The following is a 13,399-nucleotide window of genomic DNA, read 5'->3' on the forward strand; positions in this document are numbered from 1 at the left end:
ACGCGGGGGGGCGCGAGGCGGTGCGGTGCGGTGCGGGAGCCGCCCCCGGTGCCGCCTCCGCCGCGGCGCTGCCGGTTACGTGGCTGCGGAGCCGCCGCCGTCCCGCCTCCCCCGCCCTCCCTCGCGGCGGTCTTTTGTCCTCCGCCGGCCGCAGCCCCCGGCCCGGCCCCGCTCGGGGCGTCCCGCCCCCGGGAGCGTTTCCGAGCGCTCCGGTAGAGATCCCGCCTCTCCTGCGCTGAGCGCCCCCCGTGCGGGCGCAGCGCTGCAGACGAGGGGCGCATCCCTGCCCGCCCTGCTGGCCGCGCTGCACCGAGCGCGCCCGGAGCGCGGCTGTCCGCAGGGCCGTCTGTCTGCAGGGCTGTCTGTCTGCAGGGCTGTCTGTCCGCAGGGCCGTCTGTCTGCAGGGCTGCCAGGACGTGCTGCCGGCTCGTGCCGGCCCGCCTTTACTCCGCGTCCCTCGCGGCAGGGCCGTGCTCCATCCTTCCGCCCCCCAGATCCCCACGTCGGCACCTCCCCCATCTCGGCTCTGCGGCCTCAGACCCCCCCATCGCCGCGCAGCACTGTCCCCCCGACCCTCCCCAGGCCGGGACTGCCGTCCTGCGAGGCGCGGCGGCGGATCCCGCAGCAGCTGGGCGCAGCCGCACGTCGAGGAACGGAACGCCCGGGGAGGGCAGCGCCCGGCACACGCTGTGCGTCTGGATGCCCCCCAGGGGTGAGGACGCACCGTGGGAAACGCACCTTCCCACGGTCCTCATTCCCACAGCTCTGCGAAGCACAAACCCACCCGGAACACCCGAGCCGGGATTCCTCTTTCACTGCAGAAATCCTCGCTACCATTTTGAGAGTCAGATTTTATTTTTTCCAACATTTAAGACGTTGTGAATCAATCACAGCCCGTCACCGCGTCAGCCCCATCCGATTTCCTGCGCTGCTTCAGCACGGGGCCGCGCCAGGAGGGAGGACTCAAAGACCTGCGTAAGGAGCCTCGCCCGAACCGAGGCAGTTCCGAGGCAGAAGGAGTCCACGGCCGTTTCTTTTTTGACCGATCCGATGCAGCGTGCCACCTCGTGCCACCTCTCCGCTCAGCTGCGCTCTGACGCACGGCGAAACGTTGGGCTCGGCTTCAGAGAACGCGGGCGGTGCGTCCAACAGACAACGAGCGTCACCGGCGGCCGCAGAGCAGCGCTGCTCACCCCGGCACGGAGCCGACAGCCACCGCGCGGCCACGGGCGGACTCTGCCTCCGCACGCAGCGCATTGACCCAGCTCGGCGCGCCCCACCCCGCCCGGAGCCGCAGCACCGCCGAACCCGCAGAGCCGCCCGCAACACACGCGCGGGGCCGGGGTGGGCCGGAGGGACGCGTAAGCTCCGCTGGCACGGCGCGCTTTGGGGTTATCGCACCCCACGTCTTCCTCCGTTGAGTAAAAGCCATTGCCGGGATCTGACGGCGGTGCAAAGCCGTCCCCCCGCCGCGCAAATGACTCATTTCCAGTTAGTTCCGTTCTGTTCACGCCGGGATCTCCGAGGGCTGCCGCTCTGCATCCTACGAGCCCTGCCAACCGCCCGCAGCCTTTCCTTCCACCGAGCCAACCTCTCCGCCCTCGCCCTTTGTGCGCGGTGTCTATTTAAGGAGCAGCCCGCGGGGTCCCGGCCGCCTTCAGCCCCGCACAGACCGCGGCGCATCTGCAGGAGCGCGGCAGAACGCAGCAGCCTCCGACAGAGGCCCGCGGGGCGCCGCAGCCGCTCCGCCAACACCGCGGCCAACGCCGCAGTCCCGGCGGCCCCGCAGCAGCAGCGGGTGATGCTCAGAAAGCGGCTCCGTGCTGCAGCCGTGGCGGTACCGGGGGCTGCTCTCCTGCCCCACCGCTGCCCCCCCCAGCTGCTCCCAGGGCGCTCCCAATAACGGCTGCCTTCCCCCCCCCCCCGACCCCCAAAGCTCCCCGCCCCTCCTGTTGACTTTCAAGTCCACATGGCCACAGAGGTGCCTCCCGGTGCAGAATCCAGGGACACTCCTCAGGGAACACCTTCACTCTCCCAGGAACATCAGGGTCCCCCCGCTCTGTCTGCCCATTTGCCATCTGTGATGTGACCTGTGTGCACCTGGGGGACATGCCACCCCATTCCCCCTAGCCAGGCGTCTGTGTGTGCTCTGAACACAGCCCTGCACCAGCTGCCAGTTCTGATTAGAAGATTGGGGACATTTTCCTACATGTGCCCACATACAGAAATGCTGTCATTTAATGTCCAAAACGGCATCTTCAAGGAGCACGCGCTGAAGGTCCTTAAAACATCTTTAGGAGCTGCAGCACTTTGCTGTGCCTGGCTGAGGCTGCGAGTGCCAGGATGGGAACCACCCCCCACGTCCTGCTTTGAAAGAACACTTCTTTGGTTATAACTGGTTTTTATGTTTAAGTTTTGCTCTCATGTTTCTGTAAGATTGGGGGTTTCACTTCTAAACTTGTATTATTGTGCACACTTCACTGCAGCTGCACAACCTCACTGTTCAGCCCACCAGCAACACGCACACGTGGCTCATCAGAGGGGTCTGTCCTCGGCACTCAGTGCCATCCCAACAAAGTGGACATTCTCAGACCTGCTAACTCAGACCCAATTTGGTGCTTCAGTCTTATCTGCCACATCACCTCAACCAGCATGACTGGAGAGCTGACTCATTCACAAGACATCACCCAGTGCTTGGCCAAGGACACTGCTGTGCTAACAGGCCATGCTACCTCATCTAGGCTGGCAGCTCTTCTGCCAAGAAGGAGGGGTAGCAGGTGAGGTAGGCAAGCAAGTCCTCTTTTGTAAGAGCAACAGCAGCCACAGTAAGTTCACCCCTCGATCCTGAGCCCATCTATGTACTGCATCTCCTCAACAGCCATCCCCTGCAGGGAACATGGGGAGCAAGAGGAGGAAACCGGTTCCTATTTGTGTCCTGCCTGCGAATTCTGGCTTTTCAGATGCACTCAGCCCTGCATGATCTCAGCCTGAGATTTTTCTTCCTATCACTGTGGATTTGCAGGCAGCCTCACTCCTGTGAACATGAGACAGGAACAAAAATAGGGGAACAAAAAAGGCTGAGAAAAGAAGAAGAAAGTGGGTAAAAACTGTGTAAACATACGCTTCCCCAGGAAGCAATGCAGTGTATTGCAGAGCTCAAGCAGTGAGTTGCAGCTCAGATGAAAAGCTTAACAGTTCAAAGTTCAGCTGCTGTGCAAATGTCACAATCTGTTCTCATCTGCAAACCATCCAGCCCAGCTCTTCTATGAACTAAAGAGAATATGTATTTTCAGTTGTATTCCCAAAGTCCTTCTGCTCATCCTTGCAGTCAGAAGAGCCAGAAATTCCAGAGATACAAAGAAACAGAGAACAGAACCCGCACTCCAGTCTGGCCTCTGTCACGCATAATTTCCTTGCTTTGGTTTCCATGCGATGAAGATCCCTCCCCTTCCCGAGGAATGAATCAGTTTTGAATCTCAGGTGGTCAGACTCATTTTACTGAAAACTGACCTAAAGCTACAAATGCTGATGACAACGATCAGTAAGTTTACTACTCATTGAATTAAATCTCAACCAACATTCATGCCCTGGCCTTTAACATCACTCTCTTCTTTAAGAAGAAAAGTAAATCTATCAAGTCAAGTAGACTTGAAATTTTTCTCATCACTTACAATTCAATATTCAAAAAGCTCCCGGGTCTCATGTCAGTATTTTAGTCTGCTCAGCAGAAACGTGAACAACTGGCTCTAACGTCAAGGCCTGGTAACAAAATGCCTTAAAACAGCGTACCTGTGGAAACGACTCTCAGCATGGATGTGCTATAGACTACTGCCCCTGTCCAGAGAGAACTGCAAAGGAAGGGCCTCAAAGAGGTTCAGGGCACTGGGAGCTTCTGTCAGAGAGATGTGGGCTGCCCCCAGGCCAGAGGCAGCGAGGCCGTCAGTCTGTCAGTCAGGGTCCCTGTGGCTGCCGCACGCTGGAGGCAGAAGTGCTGATGAGGTCCTGGGGAAGGCTCTCACGGGCCTCCTGCATCCGCCGCCGAGCCCGATGGAAAGCCTCTGCAACACAGCAGTGACAGCAAGTCAGAATGCATCAGACAGCCGCAGGGAACTGGAAGGACAATTCTGTCCAGCGCACATCACCTCTCAGAACAGGAGTCTCACTAAGTACCACCTGGCTGCTGCTGCTCTCTTCCCTTCTAAGCACCGTCTTTGCTCTGCGCATAATGGATCAGAGACTGACCCAGCGCACCACAGCCACGAGTTATGTTCAGTGCAAGACTGGGCAGCCCAGCCTGGGCTTTGCCCTCATGGAGCAAGTATCCCTTCTGCCTGCTCAGGGATGATGCCTCCTCAAATTTCCAGCAATGTCAGGTCAGAACATTTAACTTCTGTTCTAACTCCGAGAGAGCTCACAGTGGGGGATAATTCTACTTCAAGCAATGGATTCTCCTGAAATACCCTGAACACCCTGTAAATAGGAGGTAGAAGTGAGACAAAGGTCCTCCTCGAAGAAGAAGAGTGAAGGTCCTACCCAAAACACTGTAGACAGAGCTCTGCTGGCTGAAGCCTCCAAGCCGGTCCAGAACGCTCTGCATGCGATGCCTCAGGGCATTAGTTTCCAGAAAGGCTCTGCACAGAAGTACAGCTCGAGGTCAGGGCTGGAAGAACACAGCACACAAGACAGAGCTTGTGCTCACTTTGCTGCACTCACTTGGACTGCTGCAGGCAGTAAAGCCGGAACGTGACATTCCCTGTTGTCTTTGTGCGAAAACCAAAGCGGCTCAGATGCTTTCCCTGCAGAAACAGCACAAGTTAAAGTACCTACAGCCTGTAACCTATTACAGCAGGCTGACCCCAACAGAAATGAGTGTGCCCCACCAGGACAAGCACTCCCGCAGGCACAGAATCACTCCTTGCCCTGCTTCAAACAGGAACTGACGCCAGAGAGACAAGCAGACAGTTTCAGGCTGTGCTGAGGGCAGGACCACTGGGGAGATACAGCGCTGGGGGAAGGGTTCAATCCTGAGCACTTTGTTCAGTTTGGGTGCAACAACAGGAGAAAAACGTCATCCTATTAAACAGACTCCAAAGGAGGGCAACAAAGATGGTGAGAGGTCTTCTCTAAGAGGCTTGTTGGGCCTCCCAGGGGAGACACTGGAACAACAAAGCAGCTGGAGTTGGAGAAGTGTTTGGACACAGAACATGCACCTTAGCTGTGGGTAGTCCTGTGTAGAGCAAGGAACTGGAACTGATAATCCTTTGGGCTCCTTTAAACTTGGGATAATTATGATTTTATGATTCTAAGAGCATAATCCACCATTTCCCAGCAAGAGCAACATCCCACAGCTAAGCCTACCTTGAAGGTTGTTGGTATCCTGGCATAGGTCATGTCCTCCAGCTCAGGAGACCCACCGATGAAAAATCTCCTCATCTCAGCAACTGTCCCCAGCTCTACAGGGCGCCAGGTCGGGATGGTGAGTGTGTGGAGACCTGAGCCAAGACAACAGAACAATTCAGCAGCACTGTCCAGCAGTCATAGAGGACATCACGGTGGATGGATACCTACTGATGAATACCCACTGATTCCCAGGTTTTTCCAGTGAGCAAGCCCCAGCCACACAGCCAGCACTGACACTATCCCCTTTACTATGTGATGATGTTAGACTAGCTGTGAGCCTGGGATTCCATGCGCGACAGAAAGGGCCTACTGCTATTGCAAAGATGGACATGCAGAGCTTTATCACATACAGTTCTCCAACAGAACCACTGGAAGAACAAGTACAGCAAAACACAATGCTTCTCGACATGGCAGAAGGTGCAGGACACATCACATCACTCTTTGCTGCTTCACAGACAGCAAACTATTCATTTCAAAATGACACGGTGGAGCCTCCCAGAACTACGCGCAGCTGTTCCAAAGAGAACCACTCAACTCCCATTTCCCTACACACTTAACATACTGCCCCAAAGATGTTTGTTTTTTTACCTGGAGATGTTGGCAGCACAACAGAACCATAACCCTCAACACGATACCTCTGCCAGAAATCCAGGGACAGAACCTCGAAGTAGAGAACGGGCCACTGAGGGAGGCATTCTGCAAGGAAAGGAAGCAGATCAGAGTTTTTGAATGGTGAGGAGGGACACCAACACAGAGAGAAAGAATTGCTCAGCACTTCAATCCCACTCGCAAGGAGTCCTTTCTCTGCTTCTCCCAAAATGACAAACCCAGAGGTAAGCATGACTATCTTTCTGTGTAAAAGATGAACCATCAGACTTGAGGATGGAAACACATGGCTAAAAAGTTAAAGAACTGAAAAATCTTTGTTTTGGTGAGTCTCTGAGAATCATCAAAGTGATTCCTCAGTTGTCTTTGGGCAGCTGTGACAATCTGCAAACAACCGATGCAGAACAGAGGAGCCTTTTTATCTGTGATCTTTCTCATCACTGTTGGGGACTATTAACTTGGATTGTCCCACAGGCCTCCAAGCATTTTTTTCTCCATGGTGAAACAAACTCATCGTATTTATTCTAGGCAGAAAGTTTGTTAGTGTCGGTTCAATGCATAAATTAGATTCAAGTGGCAAGACATGCTGCAAAGCTGCCCAGAGTGACTGCAGGCCAAAGAGCAGCAGGGCTCGCGAGGACTGAGCAGCAGCAACACAGTGAAGCAGCAGGAAAAGGAAGCTGAGGAGCCCTGCTGAAAATAGAGCAGGAAATTTCCAAGTGACATGGGTTATACGAAGATCATACAGGTCACTGAGTGTGTCTACAAACATTAGAGTCAGCACAGAGTTTTAGCTACGTACAAAAATGTGCCTGTTTCTTCCACTGCAGAAAGCCACCATTCCATGCAGTACGACAGACAAGGCAAGGCAGACCAACATGCCAGGCATTTTGAGACAGAAAAACTAAGATCCAAGTCGTTCTGCAAATGGATGAAACTGACTATAAGCTGGAAGCAAAGCAATGCCAATGAATGCACGCAAACAGCAGCGCAGTGCTGGCAGGGCATAAAACAGCATGTGTGCAGAGGCTGCACGGTAATGGGGAGCATATCCACTGAATGAACATTTCCCTGAAGTGGTTGCAGCACCAAGCTGGAGCTCAGGAAGCATTTGGACAATGCTCTTAGAATTACGGTTTGATCTTTGGGTGGTCCTGTGTGGAGACAGAGGTTGGAACTGATGATCCTTGCGGGTCCCTTCCAACTAGCAATATTCCACAATTCTTTGACTCCCTTGTTTACACCTGTCCTTTCTCCCTGGCAAAGGAGCATCAACACACCAAGAGGCACGATGCAATCAAGAGAAGTCAGTTTCACATCTCAGGGAAACAAGGAGACCCACCTTCTGATTCGTCCTCTTGGGTGAAAAACATCTCCAAAGTGAAGGGGTAGCAGAAGTACGCCACGTTATCCTACGAAAGGAACAGGACAGAGGTCAGATTCTGTGTCAAGAGAGTTCATCACTGGTACTGCAGGGGGCACAGGCATTAAAGCACACAAAAATCAAACATCTAAAGGCAATCAGGCAACAGGAAGAAAAAGGTGAGGTTACAGAAACTGCTCTGAATTTTACTTTGAACACAGTGACACCGTGAAAGTTGTCAAGTGCAACCAGAAGAGGCAGATTCCTACTATGCTCTGCTCTTGGAAGGAGCTGTCATGAGGATAAATCTGTAGCTTGTTACACATTTCATCGCAGAAAATGTCTGTTCAAACTCTGCTCTGCAGGTTTTAAAACGTCCTTACCCAGCCCACTGTCTTGGTGGCACAGGTCTGAGTCACTCCTGACAGCTGCTGGAATGCAGGGCTTGACCAGTCTGGGAGAAGAGAAGGTGAGCACAGTGGTGAATGCTTCGGGTGAGAGGAAGGACTTGCACACCAGGGCTGCTTGAAGGAGAATATCAGACTCAGATGTTCACCACACTGAATTTCCCTGCATTCTGCTCCATCTTGTTCCAGACAGTGACTGCTCCCCAGACCAGACATTGTTTCAAGGGGGTTAAATACAAAGCAAGATGTGCATGTTAGTGCTGGGAACTTTACCATCCAAAACTGAAAACAGCACAAAACGTGAAAAAATGGTGGTGGGCACTGAAATCAGATAAGGCCATCTCTGAGACAAAGAAAGCAGGATGGCTCCTCTCTGCAGCTCCAGGAATGAACCTGCAGTAGTTTGCTAGACACCGTCATTACTGGCTGAGAAGCCCATGGATCAAATCCAGCCAGATTTGGAAGGGACACAAAGGGAAGATGCTGATGTTCCCCAGCACGTCAGTTTCCTCCAAACCACTGAGTTCTGCATTCTGAAGACTTCTGATCAGATCCCAGCCCCTACACTAACTTTTATTAACTTAGCAAAGCTGATCTTATGGATAAGCCAAAGTATGCTTTATTTCTCAAACTGTTGTGATACGGCTCAAAACACAAATACTCACGTTTAGGCAGCTCTAGAAAGAAATGAACATAAAGGTTGTCATACTCATAGCCTTGAGCTGAAACTGAGAAGAGAGAATCAACTTTAGCTGCTCACTTCCATATGAACTCTTCCAGTATTCACTGAAGACATGTGAGAGAGTCAGCCTGCCATCCCAGCAGACAGATTTGCCCCTACAGTTACAGGTCACAATGAGACTCACCTACTTCTCCATTCACAAAAAGCCGCAGAGTACCAGGGAGTGTCTGTAAGAACAAGCAGACAGACAAGAAAAAGGGCTCAGTGATCACTGGTGGAACCTCACACAGTTCCCTCCTTGCAAGGTCTAGCGTGGATACTTCACAAACATTTGTACTTGAATGGCTCAATTTGCTTGTTAGGGAGGAATCACTTCTCATGTCATCCTGACGTCCCACCCAGAAGTGACAGCTCTCCCCAGACACAGGGTCCCCACAAAGACTAAATTCCCATTCTGCAGGAGTTCGTTGCTCTGTAAATCAGTGTTTGACAGACTTCTGGATGAATGTAAAACGTAGCAAGAAATCAACTGCGGGAGTCATGAAATCATGGTCCTGTTTCTCCCACAGTGTTACCCAAGTGGATGAAACATCCCTCTACAATAAAAAATCCTACAGATAAACTGATATATAAACCTTCTTTCCTTAGTAACTCAATATGGTCTAAGGCCTTCAACCAATGGATGCACTGCTCAGTATGCTGCAGGCCTGACAGATGCACGTTGGACCTCTGCAGGCCCCAATATCCCTTGAAATCAGTCCCTTTCGGCCCAATTTTCAGCAGGAGGCCACAAAGTAAAAGCCGCCAGTGCACCCTCAAGAACAAGGAGATCTTTGAGGCTGTGGCACAAACAGCAGCCATACTGACGGGGAGAGCAGCCTCGGAAGGCAGCAGGGCACCACGTCCCCGCTGAGCTCTGCTGGGACTCACCGTCTCAAATTCGGAGCCCACCAGGCTGCTGAGGTACTCCCTGTGCCGACTGTACAGCTGAAAACACAGAACGAGATTAGAAGAGTATTTTTGATTATACGTTGTTACTTACATTACTGCAAAAGTTGTAACTCAAAAACTACTTAAACTGTTGATGGGCTTAGCTAACAGCATTTTTGTTGGTACAGCAGGTATAGAGATAGAAGATTCGAACAAAAGAAAAGATGCAACTGCATAACACGAAACCAGCTTCAGAGCAGACTTTGCCAAGCCAAACCTAACACAAAAAGAAGCTACAATCAGCAAATCTTAAATGACACAATGGGAGATCGGTGCAGGTAAACCACGACTCCCTTACTGACCACAGAAACAACAGGGAAGCTTACAAATGTAACACTAAAATACTCTAAGTACCTTTATAAACTGCGGCAGGTAAACACGACAGTTCAGTAAGGTTAAGGCACGAGATGAGATCCAAACAGCTCAATGCATTACAGGTAACAAGAAATCATTTGATGATTACACAGGCAGCAACAGGAAGATGAAGGAAAGAGTTTGTTCGTCTACCCAGAGTAAGGAGTGAAAGTGGGGGAATATTGACTGGAGCTCTTAAATCACTGGGCGTGATGAAACTCACTGCCACCAACATTCGTTTTGCTAGTTTTTGGTGTCTACAGCACTAACAATTATGTGTTATGTGAGAGGCCGAGATCCCTCTGTCAAATCAGGACGGGTTCAAATAATCAGAGTAGACCAGTTCTTACATCTCTGAACACACGCTGCTCGCGCTCCTCCTCCTCCTGCTGCACTTGCACAGATGCATCCTCAATGGTGTATTTCCACAGCTCTCGCTTCTGTCCGCCCAGCTCGATCCTGCAGAACCCAAACCACACAGGGAAAAACTCCTGCATGACAGAAGAAACAGGCCCAAGCAGCAACTTCAGCTGTGCCACCCTGAGGCAGCAATCCCTCGGCAAGGCCTGTGTGGTCACACAAGGGCACTAAGGGCCCTCTCCTCACTGCTAAGTGCCTGCCAGCATCCATGACTCAAAAAGAGAGGCTCACTTTTGTCCAGCCTGTACCCCAGGGCCTGGCTCCAGAGCCCAACGCATGGCACGCACGATGACACCGAGCACCAGAACGAAACAGTCCTGTCTTCCTACCGTGATTTCAGTCCCATGAGTAGCACCAGCCTTTCCCACTCACCAGTAGGCTCCTTTGGTGCCAGTAAAGTCAGGCTTCACTGTGATCACTCCATTGCCATCCACCTTGACTGTACAAAGAACGTGTTCGTATTCCCTCTGACCGAGCCTAATGGAAGACATCAAGAAACACAAAGCGAGTCTCAATAGAGCACATACTTGTTCTGGAACAGCAGAGCTGGTGAAGGCACGTGGGGGTACAGAAAGGCACAGATACACCCACACTTCCCTACGTTAGTTTAAAAAGCCTTTTGGAGGGACACACTCGGTACCTCCCAGTGAGGTAAGAAGCAGAAAGAGCAGCTGCAGTTACACTTGGAATTCCCTCAACTGAAGAGAGAAGCGGCAGATTTGAGTGAGGAGAAGGGTTTGCTTCTGGGAAATTAGGATCGCTTCAGGATTTTACTTACTTCCCATAAGGTCCCAAGTCCGCCATGATGTACATAGTCTGAACAGGAGTGTTAATCACATGATTGTTCTTTATAAATTCTTCTGAGGGCTCCCAGGTGATGATTTTTGACTTGAGAGCACTCGCATCTCTGCCAGTAACAGAACAGCACAGCTCACGGTCAGCACAACTCACACCTGGCACAGACCCGCACAACAAGGAGTCAGACTCCAGGTGCTGAGTCCAGCACAGCTCAAGCCAACAGCTGGCACAGAACAGGCTGCCCTGCAGCAGGGACACCAAGAAACTGCATCAGCCAGTTCTGAGCCTCGGTCTGAACTCACAGCGGCTTACGGTCCTGTCTTCTCCTCCTCACATTGGCCATCCTCTCTGCCAGATATGAGGGCATCTCACACTCTGAGTCAGTTACCTTCTGGCAGTGCTGGAACAGAGAAACAGAACGGAACTAGCTTGGTTACAACAGGACTTTTCTCTCAAATGCAATTCTGCCCCTGGAAGCCAGAACAAGTATTTGTACATGCAAGTACAAGGAATACCTGCTTAAAGACCGCAGATTTCCTTCACTGCTCTTGTGGCAAAGCACAGCTGAGCTCCCCCCAGCAGGTTACCTATAAATGTGACCTTTCCCTCCCTGGCTGTATTGTACCAACCAGTCTTTGTAGCGCGAAAACCTGTTAACTTTGTTAAGCTGTATATACGCTAATTTACATTTGATGTTAATCAGTGGAATTTCACTAGGTTTTGCTGGTTCACGCAGCATGAGAACTAACAGAGGCTTGTTTATCATGAGGACCAGAAAGACGGCTCCCAGGACGCCTGGCACGCTTTGCCACGGCCACAAAACAACAAACGTGCCCCCGTGGTGGGTCCGGTGCTGCCGACAGACACCGGATTATCAGAGCTACAGCCGGTACCTCCTCCAGGTTGGTGAATCGGTCGTGATCCGTGTAGGTGAAGATGCGGCGGTTCTTCCGACCTCCGGATCTCTCCAGCTTCAGGATCTCTTCACGGTACTGCCGGTCCAGGGGAGTCTGGCAGGCCGATTCATTTTGGTACAGATCCACCTCGAACTGAACGCATCACAGAGTGTGAAAGCCACAGCGCTTCACCACGGCAGCGCCGCAAAGTTCACCGCGCACGGCACAGGCTCAGTCTGCACACACAGGCTCCGTCTGCACACACAGGCTCAGTCTGCACACACAGGCTCCGTCTGCACACACAGGCTCCGTCTGCACACACAGGCTCCGTCTGCACACACAGGCTCCGTCTGCACGCACGGGGCGCTGCTCAGTCGGGCAGCTCGAGTACCGAGCTCCGTTCTGGAAGCGCGATCAGAGCACCGCAGCCAGGGGACCGGGAAGGGCCCGAGGGGGCGCTCGGCCCGGGGAAGGGCGGCTGCGGGGAGACGGCGCCGCCCGGCACGGCCTGCAGCGGGACCGGCCGCGGGACCCACCTGGCTGAAGAGCTTCTGCTGCCAGCCCACCTCGGCCCGCTCCTCCTCGGCCGGGGGCCGCCCGGCAGCTCCGTGCGCGGCTCGGGCGCGCAGCCCCAGCGGTTCGGGGCCGCCGCTCGGGGCCAGCGCGGCCTGCGGAGGGAGGGGCCCGGCGGCCGTCACCCGCTGGATGCGGACCCTGCGGGGAAGGAGGGAGAGCTCGTGAGAGGGAGCGCGGCCCGGAGCCGGAGCCGGAGCCGGGCGGGCCGGGCGCTCACCGCAGCCGCAGGTTGCGCACGGGGTCCCGGGAGCGGTACACCCCGCCGCCCGCCTCCGCGCTCCACAACGGCTCCGCCATTCCGTCGCCAGGGACGCGGGGCGGCGGCAGCGCCCCCTGGCGGCCGCGAGGAGCCGAGCGCGACCGGGTACGGCGTCCGGTACGGCGTCCGGGTACGGCGTCCGGGTACGGCGTCCTTACGGCGCGGGGAGCTGCGCTGGCGGCGATGTCGCGGCCGGCAGGATGGGGCGCCAGTGCTCTGCCTCTGCAAACTGGTTGCATTGGAACGTTGAAATCCTCTGTGCGATATGGGCACGGGGTACCGATGTGCTCCCAGTGCCATTGGTGCTCTGCACGGTCACACACTTCAGAAGCTCCCGTATGTTTTAATGATGTGGCCACCCGGCAATGCATGGGCACATCTAACCTCCTCCAGCGACCCTTCCAGCACGACAAGCAAACCTGCCGTGTGCTTCTGCAGCCTGATCCCCTCAGCGGTGCACCGAGCTCCTTCCTCGCTCTGGGCCCCTTCGTTCGGCTCTTCCGAGTTCTGGATGCACAACACGACCACGTGCTGTGCTGCGCAGAGCAGGAGAGGTGCAGGAGATACAGAAACGCTGCTGTGAAACCCACGTGCCGGTCACACAGAGGGAGCTGCACACCTTCGGCTCAGATTTATACACTCGATTTA

The 13,399-nt window shown here is 53.8% G+C and overlaps 1 protein-coding gene across 1 annotated transcript; it reads right to left on the bottom strand.

Moving 5' to 3' along the window:
- Positions 1–3,477: 3,477 nt before the first annotated feature.
- Positions 3,478–12,857, bottom strand: MKS1 (MKS transition zone complex subunit 1). The gene is made up of 17 exons (XM_072353842.1): positions 12,710–12,857; positions 12,453–12,630; positions 11,914–12,069; positions 11,323–11,420; positions 11,001–11,129; positions 10,595–10,699; positions 10,153–10,261; positions 9,389–9,445; positions 8,643–8,685; positions 8,442–8,504; positions 7,753–7,823; positions 7,349–7,418; positions 5,989–6,096; positions 5,359–5,492; positions 4,714–4,796; positions 4,534–4,631; positions 3,478–4,058 (listed from the first exon to the last, which is right to left on the bottom strand). The coding sequence occupies exons 1-17, from the start codon at positions 12,787–12,789 to the stop codon at positions 3,952–3,954; spliced, it is 1,689 nt and encodes a 562-aa protein (XP_072209943.1). The 5' UTR covers positions 12,790–12,857; the 3' UTR covers positions 3,478–3,951.
- Positions 12,858–13,399: the final 542 nt, after the last annotated feature.

Source organism: Excalfactoria chinensis, chromosome 19, assembly GCF_039878825.1.
Source record: "Excalfactoria chinensis isolate bCotChi1 chromosome 19, bCotChi1.hap2, whole genome shotgun sequence".
NCBI lineage: Eukaryota > Metazoa > Chordata > Aves > Galliformes > Phasianidae > Excalfactoria > Excalfactoria chinensis.

Coding starts and splice junctions, on each gene's coding strand:
- MKS1 (XM_072353842.1), bottom strand. CDS start 12,789: ATGGCGGAGCCGTTGTGGAGCGCGGAGGCGGGCGGCGGGGTGTACCGC. Junction 7,824..8,441: donor CTTTCTAGAGCTGCCTAAAC/GTGAGTATTTGT, acceptor CTCTTCTCCCAG/ACTGGTCAAGCCCTGCATTC. Junction 5,493..5,988: donor TGTGCTGCCAACATCTCCAG/GTAAAAAAACAA, acceptor GTCTTGGCTCAG/GTCTCCACACACTCACCATC.